The sequence below is a fragment of the Apteryx rowi genome, unplaced genomic scaffold, assembly GCF_003343035.1.
Source record: "Apteryx rowi isolate R43461 unplaced genomic scaffold, aptRow1 scaffold_82, whole genome shotgun sequence".
Taxonomy (NCBI): Eukaryota; Metazoa; Chordata; class Aves; order Apterygiformes; family Apterygidae; genus Apteryx; species Apteryx rowi.
In genome coordinates this window covers 2306924-2321564 of record NW_020451116.1, presented here as the reverse complement: position 1 = coordinate 2321564, position 14641 = coordinate 2306924, and the positions used below count along the sequence as shown (strand labels likewise).

General features: G+C 42.2%; 1 protein-coding gene across 1 annotated transcript in view; it reads left to right on the top strand.

The window, feature by feature from the left end:
* The window catches only part of GRIA3 (glutamate ionotropic receptor AMPA type subunit 3), a 154888-nt gene extending 142280 nt beyond the window's left edge, over window positions 1-12608 (top strand). Inside the window, exons 15-17 of the mRNA XM_026089538.1 lie at window positions 8606-8720; window positions 11138-11385; window positions 12369-12608. Of these exons, the coding sequence (XP_025945323.1) occupies window positions 8606-8720; window positions 11138-11383 (361 nt within the window). The 3' untranslated portion in view covers window positions 11384-11385; window positions 12369-12608. The remainder of the gene's footprint in view (window positions 1-8605; window positions 8721-11137; window positions 11386-12368) is intronic.
* The last annotated feature ends 2033 nt before the right edge of the window (window positions 12609-14641 follow it).

Genomic DNA, 14641 nt, shown 5'->3' with positions numbered 1-14641 from the left:
AGCAATGTCCTCCAGAGGGTAATGTTGGATTTGGTATCTCTTCCAGGATTGTTTCTGTCTTTATATTTTAATGATATCAAGATGGTTGTTAGTTGGATTTTTTTTATGGTATCCTGTCAGGTTGAACAGAGTGCTCAATCCTGACTACTACATTGTGCAACATCCTTTGCTGCAGCGCGCCAGTGCCGTTGGCTTGGGGATGTGAGTTATGGTGAGCAGAGTTAAAGGCCTCATTATTAACCTCCTTTCGTAACTTCATGGCTGAACAGCAACGCTCATGATTTGACATAATGTGTGGTGTTGAGGGGTTTCTCTGCAGGGCTGGAGGTATGGGACTGCAATCTCTGTAAAAATGGTGCAATAATTTGGGGAAGTTTTCCCTGTCCCCTTCAGATATTTACCTTTCAGGTCACGGTAGGAGGTACAACTTCACACATGTTGCAACAAGCTTCATACTCTGCTTCCCCTGAGGTCACTGGATATTTGCCAGTGATACCAACAGGAACAATTAATTCAGTGTTTTCAGTAGTTTTACACTAATGGACTTAAAGCTTTTTGAATTAAAAAATGCTTGTTTGTTTGCACCTTATTTCACTTCCCTTTTCTCTGTCATTATGAGCAGCATATAAGAAACCTAAACATTTAATGTCTAGACTCTTTGATGTTGCAACTTTATTAGTTCGGTTGTGTTGAAATCAGCAATTGCAGTAATGCTTAAGCCAGCAAGGACAGCTTTGGTCATAAGGAACAAGAGAAAAATGGCCATAAGGATCAAGAGAATAATTCATGCTGTACAGGTTAGAGCACTCTAAATATTTCAAATTCCTAAATTAAAGGGATTAGGTAAAAATACCCAAGATTAAAAATAAAATTCAAAACATTTTATAATGTACTAATAGAGACCTGATACAATCATGCACTTTATCCTCGTTCATGTCACTGAGATTTCCAGGGGGGAGTGATGAGCCCTTTGCAAAGGATGTAGCCCTTGATCACGGTTTCTCTTGCTTTGCAAGTGCTGCATGTTAACTCAGAGAGAGGACGTCACTATTCATTAATCTAGCAATCTTCAGAGGGCTCAATTTGCCAGAAACCTCCTGTGGCTTTGCTTTGCTCTGATACCACAAATCAGTCATAAATCTGGCTGAGCCAGATATTAAACCAAATTTACAGCTGTTCTGCAGTGTTGCAGCGTGATGCAGCCAGAGCCCAAGGGTGCCTTTGACTCTGGTTTTGCCTACCCTAATGTACCCCTAATGGCCAGTGCCAGGGTACATTACAGCACAAACAGCTTTTCTGTAAATACCGCATCCCTAGTGATATGCCTGTGTGCTTTCACAGGACTTCTCCAATCAGCATTATCTGGTTTGTAGTGTTGTAGTTTTGAGAAGAAAAAGAAAGGGCATGTTAGTGACTATTCAGATTTCCCAGTGTGGAAAATGTGGCAATCAGTATATTGGGAAGTTACAGCTTTTGCCCTTTAGGCAGAGCTGTTTGCAGTGGGCAGTGTTGCTGCTGGCCACGTGCACCATGAGTTCGGGGCGAGCTGCCATCTGCCTTGTGACAAGGAGCCCCGTTGCCACTGGCCAAATTTCTTAGCTTCATCAAGTTAACTTTGTGTCTCTATGTCAGACAGCAAACATTCCTTCCAGCCCAGCGCCTTGGACACGGGCACCCAGGTCTTGTAGCGCACCGGCAGCCCTTTCCCCCATGCGGAGGCCGGCTCACCGGAGCCGTGGGGCTGAGGGCCCTTCTGGCTCTCAACCCCCTTTTCTACCCCCTCAAACCTCCGCTGAGCAGTTGGTTTGTCTTGATTTTTGCTTATTAATAGTCCTGTTACAGGCAATCTGCAGAATTGTGCTGGCCCAGATTTCAAGTACGTAGTGAAGTGTGGACGAGTGGCTCTCCAGGAAAGCCAGTAATTCCTTTCAGCATCAACGCCACCTTGGCAGGCTTCATCATGCTGGTCATTGCATTACAGCACTGTGAAGTTTTTCTTTATTTTAGGTACTTTAGTTAAAGCTGTACTTCCTTTTTTTTCCTGCTGACTGAGAGGGTGAAAAAAGATTTGGGGCAAAAAGAAATCCAGGCCCTGCCATTAGCTTTCCACACCCACTGTGTTGACAGTGGCATATTGTGCTCTTGCATTTCCCTATGGAACCAGCGAGTGCGACTATCGTCTTTGTCAGCACTTCCATTTCCTCGGCAAACCCCATCGCCTTCGCATCCAGCTCTGGAGCTGAAGGGAGCCATGTCTCCTGTCTCTCAGGCTGTGGAAGGGAGCTGCTCTTTTCTGGAACCTTTTGCCTCTTCTCCTGAGCCTCTAGCTCAGGGCCCAAGTGGAAAAAGGAAGCTTTCAAGACCAGTGTAGAGGTCTCATTGGTGGTGTGATTCTGGGCTTCCTTCAAGCTTTTGGGTGATTTCTTCACACCCTACCCCCAGAAAGATGCTGCAAGCAACAGTGCTGACAAAATACAACCCTGTATTCTGTGCACCAAATACTTTACAAAACATCAGGAACTGACTGATGATGGGTGGAGGACTAAGCCCAGCTCATCGTCTGTAAAACCCCAAGGGCAGAAGGTGCAAAGTCAGTCCTCACTCAGCCACCTTCCTAAGGGGCTCAGGGAAGCCATTCGCCCACCTACCCCTGTGAGCTTCAGCTCAAGGAACCCTTTAATTAGTGCTTTAAGGAGCCTTAATTGCTATGCCTTTTTTGTGCAGCTCTCTTTTTCTGAAAGATTGTGCATAAAAATTCTAAATTAATTCTGATGTTTCATCTGCTTTGAGGGGAACAATGTGCTATCTGCAGTGTTCATTTGCTCTCCTTGGCAATGAGCATTTTTGGGTATAACATTTATATTACATTCATTAGAGTATAGAATGGGATATGATTTATCCAAAGCTGCTCCAATTGCCATTTAAATCTTTACTGATTGCAAGTAATAAACGTAACTGTGGTATTGCCTGAAGTTTGCATTGAATAGCATGAATGCCACTCAAGCACTGGTTACGGGCAGCTGACGAAAGCCTAAGGATTACAGGGTGAGGTGCTGGAAGTGCAGCCTCTGCCATGGCCAGGAGACGGATGGATGGACGGACAGGGAGCGGCTACATATGGCAGGCTACTGCGGAGCAGTTGCCATCAGGATGCCTGATCTCTCGTTACTGGAAAATGGAGCTTTTCTGGCAAGATTTGCGAACTGCATGTTCTTTTGATAAATGAACAGCACTTCTTCCAAGAACCTGCTCCGGCTCTTCAGCTGTGGTCAGCATCTATTCAGCTAAGTGGACTGTTTACAGCGCTGGCACATAAACGTGATAGTAACGGAAATCAAAGCGCCGGCCTTCGCGGTTTTAAGTGGAACTTCACACTGTCAAGTGTCTTCCTTAAACTTGTAGGAGCTGGAGAGAGGTCACTAAATCAAATCTCTGTGCTGGAGTATCTATGTTGTGTAGGTGCAAGTGAAATCATGAAAATGAACCTAAGCGGTCATTAATGAAATAAAAAACCTGTTATAATTTGGGAGGAGCATAAGTTATACCTTTTAACACTTGGGACTGATAAAGAGCTATTTCTTTGACAATTAATTTACTTTYCCTCTACTTTGAAATAATTCTGTCCAGAAAGAAAAATCATAATGACCTCAATTTTCTTCAAGGAGAAAGAAGTACTTCAACTAACCTGAAACTGCTCTTCAGCTACTGTGGCAAGAGGAGACAGGACAAGAAATCCCTCAGACAGGGTAAAAGTTTGATGAAGAGAAATAAGAATGTAGAACAGATGTGCTCTGGGTCATTGTATTTCCTCTTTTCCACATTAAAATGGCATAGATGGAAATATTCAGCTAACACTGAAAAAAGCAGCTTTCTTCTGAGGGATCATCTCATGCATAAGCATGGGGGGACATACTCAACCTGAAATCAGTGCTATATTTTATGCAAGATCACCTTCATAACAAGGAAATGCTATAGAGATCCCTACATTTAGCAGGAACGGTGGCAAAGATTTTTTGACTTAACTGGAAGCTTTGGGGACTTATTTCAAGGGCTTGATTTTAATGAGTGAATGCACAGCATTTTTTGGAAACTGGTTTGCTCTGAGCCCCATCCTTTCACCTGGGATCGACCAGTGCGGGCAGGCGAAGGGTGGTAGCCCGGGGTCCCTTTTCTGACGTAAGGAGACACATGTGCGTACCACTCTGGGGCAATGCGCAGCACAGGCAAAGGGAAATCAGCCCCTTGAGGTCATGCCAGGCTGCACTTGGAAAAAAATCCTGCCACCCCTTGCTTTCTAGCAGTAACTGGTAGCCAAAGAGGGAAAGGTAACACTGCCAGCACATGTGGGGTCTTCCCGCAGAGGAACAGAGAAAGCAAAGGGCTGAAACACTGATTAAAAAAACTTCTCTTCCCCAGATGTAAAGTAATGTTTTCAGGAGACTTCTTTAATAAAGCGAAGACTGTGAGAATAGGTAGGCACCAATCTTCCTAGAGTCATTCCATTCTTAAATAAATCAACCACAGCAAATGGGTTAATTTGCCCATAGGGACAGTATTAGTCAGTATTAGGTTATTTGAACCATTTCCCTAGATTTGAATCTTCAAGTTATATGGTCTGGCTGCATTTTGTGCTCCATCTGTGAAGCACAAATTAGTGCCTTTTCTAGCACATTAGGAGTGCCCTTCACCCAGGTCCACACTATTCATCCAGGCTGCCCAGGCAGTGCCAGCAAAATAGCAGAGTCAAGGGACCCAGACACTTGCACAGGTGAGCGACCAAGGCACTGCCTGCCTGCGTGGGAGGAGAGCAAATGGGAGCGGGAATAGGCTTGTGCAGAGGAAGACAAACGCTTGCACCAGAAACTACTTCATTTCAAACTTTCCTCCTGTATTCCCTCCTTACGCACATATTATATGATCTGCCCATCTCATAACATCTGCATAAAGTCAGTATCCATGACTAGCAGAATTACTTACAACTCCCATGGCTCATGAATACCCCGTCATGATGACGGCTCAGCTGTCTAAAAGAAATGTGGGCCTGGAGCACACAGGCAGACTCCTCTGAACTTGTATTCCCAGTCCTGCACTGCTTTCCATACTCATAGAGACAAGGAGGATGAGAACAAATCATTGCTCAGCTTTGATACACAGAACTAGTTATTTCAGCAGGTCACATGACAAAAAGGGACCTGACAAACTATATTGAAAACCTTGGTTTAGGCAAATTCCCATCTGTTTAGTTAAGATAATTTTAGTTTACTTTTTTTTGGCACTTGCATGTGCACAATTAACTACAATCTTGGCTTAAAAAAAAAAAAGTACCCTAATTAGCATGTTAAGCTTCCTCATTTCCCAATACTGTATAGTGTTGTGAAAGCTAATCTATAATGTATTGGATGTTATGCAAATTCTTTGTACTCCATATGGGCTTTATAAAGACATGCAAATTAAAAATAGTGTTTGGAATAGGACTGGGGGGAGGGGAAAATTTGCACAATAAAATATGCAGATAGCAGAAAAGGTGTTTATAACCTTCTCTCTATTGTTTGTGTATTCTCAACTGCATAATGCTTTTCAAAGTGGAGAGATGTATTGCATAAAATCTCTCAAATTGGATAGTTTTAAAATGAATTTTAAAATTAGAGAGCTGTTCTCTAAGCAATAATCTACCCTGCTCTTTCTGCTGGGGCTTGTAACGGTGGGAATAAAGGCACTCAGCTTTCACTGACTTGCATTGCAATAGCCCAAATAATGCATAGCCTCTTGTAGCGCCCTCGCCCACGTGCCCCCGGGGTCCCCATCACATGGCAGCTGCATGGGAAGGGGTGCGGAGCTGGAGCCCCTCGCGGGAGCTGCCTTGGCCAATGCCTGGCCGGCTCCCAGGAGGCAAAACCCTCGTGTGGCGTAGGGGGTCCCTGCATCAGGTCTGCCCCCAGACTTGCAGCACCCATCTGTGGCGCTCATTTTGATGCCTCTGATGGGTCATAACACTACCTGTACCTGGCTGCAGACAGAAAGCTGCGATGCAGCTGGCTTTTCATTACGCTGTTAGTTGAGGGGTTCTGCGAGTGCTGTGTTGGAGCTGAGAGCAAACGTCATCTCTCATGAGGCTTGTCACCACCGTGCCCAGCTGAACACGCACAGGCTTCCCTGACTGAGAGTTAATGAGATTACAGCTGCTGCTTAAAAACAGCAATTTTGCAAAAATAAAATATTGGCAAATATCAAAACCAGCTCTGTGCAAAACACAGGGAGCAGCCCTGCCTCTGCCTGGCAGGCCAGGAAAGCTCAGAAAGCTCTTGCTGCACCCATGGGCTGCCATTGCCAGTCGTGGGGTCTAGGGAGGCTCGGACAGCCTGGGGTACAGCATCATCTCGCACTGCATAGATGAGAATTTCCACTGACTCCTGCTTTTGCCATGTGAACCCGGTTAAAGGCCACACCAGGTCACACCAATTGCAGCCTCTGCATTAGGTAGCTCAGGAACTCTCAAAGCGTGGTTATTTTTCTCCTTCAAACAAATACATATAGGAATTAAACAGTACTTAATGACACAATGCAGTGGTAGGTATGTTTGCTGACAGCCTGTATCTCAATGGAAAAAGTCTGTCTCATCAGGGGCAATGAAGAAGAAGAGGATCCTGTTGGGCAGAACCCAAGAAGGAACCCAAGCTGTCATTACTGAAGTGAATCCATGTCACTAAAATGGCCTGCAAAAAACCCTGAGATGTTACTGAATTCCTCAACTTGCCTGCCAGCACCCTGGGCTTGTCTGCCTGCCTGGCATTCATTCACCCTGCAGAAGGGACACTGCAATGCCTGTGAGCGCTGCCAAGGTGAGACCCCACCACCATGCTGCAAAGATGGCGACCCCACCAGCACATCCAAGATGAGACCCACCACCATCACACTGCCAAGGTGAGACCCCACCACCACATCCAAGGCAAGACCCCACCATTGTGCTCCAAGGTGAGATCCCCACTACTGTGCTCCGAGATGAGACTCCAGCACCACACTCAAGACCCTACCACCACGGTGCCAAGGTGAGACCCCCACCACCATGCTCCATGGTGAGACACCACCACCACATCCCAGGTGAGAATCCCACCATCACACTTCACGGACAGCCAGACAAGCTTAGTCCCATAAACAGAATTCTTGATCATGAAGTTGGAAATGAAGTTACACAAAAAAGAACCATAAATAACAAAATGCTGTCTTAGCCTGTACCTCAAAGCGTGTCATCCATCCGTGGCGCAGGCGTTCTTGCAGCTCATGAGCCCCACGGCAGCACTTATGGCCCTGGCTTGTGTGTGGTGCTCAGCAGGGTGACAGTTATGCACAAAACATAGCCTGGGATGGGCGCCAGGATGGCTGCTTCGCCTCTCGTGCAGCTTTCCCACAGGGAAGGCACACGGCAAGCCCGGAGCTGAAATTGCTATAGAGGTGCCACCACCATCCCGCTGGTCCCTGCCTCCCAAAATTTCTCCAACTCTCCTCACACATCAGCGCCTCGCAAGTGGCCAGTGGCAGCAGCACCCACAGCCCACAGTGGCGCCCAGCTCATGCAAGGGCTCACATGGCCCTGTGCAGCCCCAAGGAGGTGGGGAGGGGGCCTGAACTCACAGAAATATGTGCCAAAACTGTTCTGAGTCTTCAGGGTAAATCTTATTTACTCAAACAGCCCAAGAGCACACAGCAGCCTTAGCCCTGATGTGGGCTTGCAGTCTCTTAGCAGCAGCAGAATCACCAGCTCCCTTTCTCCTGCCAACATTTCACACGCTGCACAGCTTAACCCATAGTTTCCAAGTTCACTGATTTCTTTCTTTTAAGGTCTTCATTCAGTTATTTACTGCTGTAGTTCCCTAGACCATGCAGTGTTCAGGATGCAGCAATTCTAAGGGGAAAAAAATGTCCACTTGCGTGTTGCCTGCAGAGCAAGGCGGGGGGGGTGCCAGTTGTTCACATTTGCTGTAACACATCATGGTGCAGCTGAAAAGTTGCAGGAACTGCTTGAAGGTGTGAAAGGGAACAAGTGGTGATGGTTGGCAAAATGCCCCTCTCTGCTGGTGTAAGGTGCAACCCTCCCTGGCATTCAGCCTGGGTGGTTTTGCTTTGCACGTCCTGCGAGCATGCGGGATCCCCAGTGGGTGCTGTACCCAAGGGGCCGGTCCCACACGGCACCAGCTGTGTCGCAGGGCTGCCCAGGCCACGGGCTGCCGCCACAAGGCCGCCACAACTGCTCCTTCTGGGGTTGCTGTCTGTTAGTGCAATACAAGGTCCTGCTGGATCAAACTCCTACCAGCTCGTAAAGCTACTGTGAACCGCCTGCGATTCTACAAAAATGGGAAATTGGAGTTGCTTTGTTTCTACTATCTTCATTTAACAGTGAGTGCCGATTACTCAAAGCGATATGGGCAGGACCTGGTAATATAGCGTTGCTCTAGCATTAACTTAAGGGGATGATCCAGTTGCCTGCAGTGTAAATACTTTGTGGCCAGGAACCCTGCTTTATCGCTTTGTATAGTTTTAAAGTAGTTTAAAGCTTGAATAACATAAAATAACATAATATAATGTTATTTATGTTATTTCCCACGTGAAGAACTCCTGTAAACCTTGCAGTATTGAAACTCAGTGAACAAGGCATCTTAGACAAGCTGAAAAACAAATGGTGGTACGATAAGGGTGAATGTGGAGCCAAGGACTCCGGAAGTAAGGTCAGTCGCTGAAGGTCTTTTTGTACTGATTAGAAATCACATTTTGACCCACTGTTTGTTTATACAAAAAAATGGCTTTCAAAAGTTAATATTTACATTTTGAAGGTTGAAAGAAAAGAATAGAAAAAATAATTAAGTCTCCAAACATGACAGCATTTTTCTTTTACAGTAACAGATTTTAGTTGTAAGTATGTTTTACTACTTGAATATTTTGCTAGAAAAACATGGAAAAAGAATTCCCAAAAAGCCCTCAAAACTGGTGTCTTCATTTAAATTTGCAAGTTTCATTACAGTCAATGATGTGTGTTATTTAGTCCGGCATCCTTTTTTAATTTATAGTTTTATTGAACACATACATTTTTCTTTCAAAATTGTAAGTTAGAGCTCTATACGTCAGTTTGGAAAATAATCGCATGCTTGTTAAGGGTGGACAATTTCAGGACAGACATCACCATGATAAGCAAGAAACATCCTTCCTGCCCCATTTTCCAATTTAGTTTAAATGTTTTTTGATTAAAAAAAAAACCAACAAATTTAGAAATACTATTGGTAACTCATTCCATAAATACTGGATGTTCTTTTTATTGTGCTTTGAACCATTTTGCTACTGTGTTACTCTATTCCATACCAGATATGTTGTAACTTTGGGGGAATCTTAATACCTTACTTTTACTCTCTGTTTACAATTGGTATTGCTGCTGTTTTCATCTAAAAACAGCAAAAATATGTGACTGAGGGCCAGACATATCCAACGACCCTGTAGTGGTTCCCAGTACAGAAATTCTGTAGACCCAGTGGAAATTCCACATGTGAGATGGCAGATGGATCAACCTACTAGTTGCACATTAAATTCAGAGGAAATATTTATTTATGCCATTCATTAAAAAACACAAAAGATTTTTTTTTGTGTTTATGGAGCCACTGAGAAGAAAACCAGTGGAGAAGTGCAAGGCTTGTTGGAGTAAAGGACATTTTCAATGGCAGCAAGGGGAGGGAGAAATCCAGTTCCTATTGAAATCATTAAGTGCCTAACTCCCCTGCTGCCTTTGGAAATACCCTCTATAATTATTCAAACAAACATAAAATTATTATAATTTGGCAGCACCTTCTTAATGTTCAAAGACCATTTCAAGCTTCATCAAAGTCAATAATAAAATTCATTGATTTCAGTTGGACTGGAATTTGCTTGGGGCACAATCTTGTAGCTGTTGCATAAGATAAATTTGGGATCACAGGAAATTTGAATGCACAGCAATTGCAGAAGTAATATTCAATATATTCAATATAATTGAAAGAGTGCAAATGAATAATATCTTTAGTTTATATTGAGGGTTGTTTGCTAAAACTGCATCTACCTAAACTGCCTGTGAAATGCACAGATACTTACAAGGTAGAGCTTATTTTATTCTGAATATATGGAAGTTTTGATGTCCCTAGGGATTTTGGTAAATCAAGGCCTATCTGTAAGTGTTTTCAGTAAGTACGTACCCTTACTGCGGATTGGTTTGGCATCTGGCTTGCCAGCAGCCAGTGAGATTCTCTTTGTGTTACAGCTCAAACAAGGAACATTTGAACAAACAATATCTAATAAAGGCAGCAAGCCATTCAATTCAGCAGCAAAATGGTTGCAATTCTGTTTAATCTGATTACAAAATCCTATTTTTAAAAATGAAAGCCTTCTCTCCCATCTGTCATGTATTGAAAGTACACCCCAGCCAGCATTTTTTTGGTGTTACAATGATTGTTTTTATTCAGTAACTCACTTACTCTTGGTAATTGAAGGTGCTAGTTTAGCTAGGGCTCTACTGCTCGACCTTAAAGTAACTGACCATCTTCCTAGATTCATTTTTTGTAAATTGTTGAAAAAAAGGTAGATAAGTTTAGCAGCATCTCAGTTATTTTCTCTACATTCACCAAAATCAAGTGTCTAGTGGTTGGGTTTTTTTTTTTTTTTTTTTTTTAAGTTTTATACTGTCCTTCTGTAAAACCTGGGTTATTTTGCATAGCCACTGCTTCACCTATTTGGGCCTTCGCCAGGCACCTTTGCGTGCTGCCAGCGCTGCTCAGCCAGAGGCGGGTTTGCACTGCCCGCTGAGGGCCTGGCAAAGCCCATGGCAAACGGCTTGTCGGCCACCTGGCAGCGAGAGCCAGGGCCATTCCTGCCACGAATCCCTAGCTTATCCAGGGACAAAGCTGAGAATAATGCTGATAAATGAATTTGACAGTGTAAACTCAATGGGTAAGATCACTCTCAATCGGATTGATTTTGATGCAGGGGGGATAGGGAATTTGAACTTCATATCAGAAAGCTGAGTATGTATGTTTAGTTATTCCAGCTAGGACTAACTGCAAAGTAACCTGTTATCTACCTGTCTTCTTCTCACAGCAAGACTAATCAAGTGGTTCATTTCTCTTAGGACAAGACCAGTGCTCTGAGCCTGAGCAATGTCGCTGGGGTTTTCTATATTCTTGTCGGAGGCCTTGGGCTCGCCATGATGGTTGCCCTAATCGAGTTCTGTTACAAGTCGCGGGCAGAGTCCAAGCGAATGAAACTCTCCAAGAACACACAAAACTTTAAACCTGTTCCCACAACCAGTACCCAGAATTACGCTACGTACAGAGAAGGCTACAACGTGTACGGAACAGAAAGTGTTAAAATCTAGGGGTACGATTAAGGTCCAGTGAACTAAAATACCTCTTCTTTTTTCTTTTCTCTTCTTTTTTTTTAATCTGTTGAGTGATATTTTGTTATATGCATTAGTGGACTGCTGTAAAATGTCTTTCAAAATATGGTCTGGTGGCACTCTCTTTTCCACAGTGCAGCATATAAAAGTGATTTAAATTTCTTTCCTGAACAGAAGTAAGCTTGTTGCTGACCTATATTGCAAACAGTGATGATCAACTTCGTACTAAGTGAATAACTCCTCTCTCCAAAGGTCTGATATCAATGGTTCACTGAATCAAAGTATTTCATTAATTCCTATAAATATTACTGTAACTCAGAATTCACAACTCTTTTGCTTGTCACGTCCTCCCCTTGTATTTATTTTTTTAAGCTATATTCAGGCCAGGTAAGTGCTTTTAGGAAGTCTCCAAAAATTTCTGCAATAGAAGTAGCGATTTCTAAAGTATAAGAAGTAGAACCAAATCGCTAAAAAAATGCCATGTTAACTCAGTTAGTCACAAACTGTATCCTTTGCCTAGACCTCATTTCACTGAACCTAAGGGCCAGCCAGGCTTTGCTGGCCTGGGCAAGGTAGGCGGTTTGGAAGCACATTCAAGCTCCCAGCACGGGATCCTGATGGGAGACCCCTCAGGAACTCTCCTGGGTCTTTTGGCCATTTAGGCAAGATACTTTCCGAGAAGTTCACTGGATATTTTCAAAACCTGAGGAACGCAGTTTAAAGGTAGCAAGATTGCTAGGGTCAGCAGGATAAATATTTACATTACAAGGGTGCTCAAGGGCACCCTGGGCTGGGCACTGCAGAAAGAGAGGGAAGAGAGGCTGTACCCCAGAAAGATCTGCTTTTAAGCTTTGTACAGCTAGTGCTGTTTACTCCTTTCTTATTGAAGGTGGTTCATTATCTTCAAATAGAAGGCTCCCTCTCGGAGGAAAAAAAAAAATTGAACTCTCTATTTTTATTGTAGATCCTCACTTCTGACAGCATGCAAGAGGAGAAGCAGCAGAGAATGTGGCTACTTCATGGATTCAGACCACCTGAGCCAGTTGTACTCTCTCCAAGGTGTCAGGCATGACACACATTGATGATGGTGCAATGAACTTTTAATAGGAAAAACTGATTTTTTTTCCTTCAGTGCCTTATGGAAGACTCTGAGACTCACAACAATGCAAACCATCACTGAAATATTCTTGCTTTGCTTGAAAGAGAAAAGAAAAGAAGGCAAAAGAAAAGAAGAGAAAGGAAGAGAAAGGAAAAGAAAAGAAAAGAAAAGAAAAGAAAAGAAAAGAAAAGAAAAGAAAAAAGAAAAGAGAAAGAAGAAAAGAAAAAAGGAAAAGAAAAGAAAAAAAGGCAAAAGAAGAGAAAAAAGAAAAAAGAGAAAAGAAAAGAAAAAGAAAATAGAAAAAAGAACTGATGACAAGATATTAGTATGTGAAAAAAAATTCTTGTAAAAAAATCAGAACAAAAGCCATTCTTTGATACCACTGCACAGTATATGAACTTGTGTTCTAAAAGCAAACCACAGTCAGTTTCATCAAACATCCCTGATCGTATCAAATTATTAAACTCTTCCTGTTATAAAGCCTCAGATTTCTGCTGCATATGAACAATGACTGGCCTGTCACTAGTTGTATGATCTGATGTCAAGATGTTTTGGGTATTTACTTACTGGTGGTGTGATTTTGTTTTTTTTCAAGCCACTTCAAACTCTCCAGCTAATTTGAGCAATTATGTATATCAGTAAAAGGTGTAACACCTGAAGAAAAGAATATGTGCATTAAAAACAGTTAAGGTCAATGACTGTGAATCAGTAAATCCAAAAGAAAGTAATTTGTGGAACTGCATGTCTTGCTTCCAGATCAGTAGATTAATTTTCTTGATAAGGTAGTTAAAGTGCAGGCAGAAAATATTGCATTCCTTTTTTTCTATCATCAGGCATACCTACAGGTGCTTTATTAAAATGACATTGGGTGGCTTTAAAAAAAAAAAAAAAGCTACTTGCTGTTTAGGTTCTGACCATATATCTCTTTTCTTGCTGTGCATTTGCATTTTAATTCAATGTTTAATATCAAGCAATGAAGCAAGAGAAGTGCAGGTTAGTTTTCCCAGGCCTGCTTCACACTAATTTTCTCAAAACTAGCACTGTGCTCAGCTAATGCTTCTTTATAATTGTCATTTTAAAACAGAAATAAGGAAAGAGGATAGTACTCAAATTAGATCTGCAGTTCCAGAGTATTATTAAGCGATCTAACATTATTATTGCTAGTACTGTTATATTATATCAGCTCCTGCCAATTCTTGTTTCATGGCTACTCATGAGAGGACACTTGTGTCCGTCCCTTGTACGTGAGGAACACAGTGCGTTCCCAGCTGTCCTGCTAAGGGTAGAGGCTCGCTATTACTCACATCCAACATCTTAGAGAGCAGCAGCGTTTCAGCCTTGAACCTCTGCCTGAAAACTACTTAACTTCATCTTTAAAAAAAAGAGAAAAACACAAAAAAAAATTAAAACATATTGTCAATCACATGTTCAATGTTCAATGAAATATCTGCATACTAATTACCTCTAATATGACAATATGTATTTTCTGTAGTTTACTATAGAGTTTTATTTCATCAGTAACATACAACAAAAAAGAAACTCATTTAAAGCAAAGTTTGACCCTTAGGCATTTAGTTTGCTGATGATAGATTTGAACTTTTAATAGACTAAAAAGAAGAAAAAGATTATATGGGAAAAGTCTTGTTAAAAATATGTATTTCCAACAAAATGTAATATAAAACCATTTTAAAAGCTCATAGGAGAATAATTTATTGTTCAAATTCTTAACAAGATATTGAACAAAAAAATGTTGTTTTGTTTTTGAGTTTTTTTCATGAAACTGTGATTTTTTTCAACTTCTGAATGCGATAATGTCCCCAACGAGGGAGAGCTAAAGCTGTGCGGTTGTAAGTCGTATTAAAAACAAACATTTTTCTTAAAAGCTGTATAAAAAAAAATGTATGTTTATCAAATCAATTTTTAAGAGTGGAGGCTTCACACCAGTGAAGGGAGTTTGGTAAATGGTTCGATATTTTTTAAACTTGCATGTAAAACAAAAACAAACCGTGTTGATTGCTTACAAATTCTGGCTACCAACTTCGAACTATTGGAAGTTCAGCAGTAGTCACTTGAGGATTTGTTTGGATTAAGTTTATTCTTTGTTTTGTTTGGGTTTTGGGGGGGGTTCTTTCCTTTTT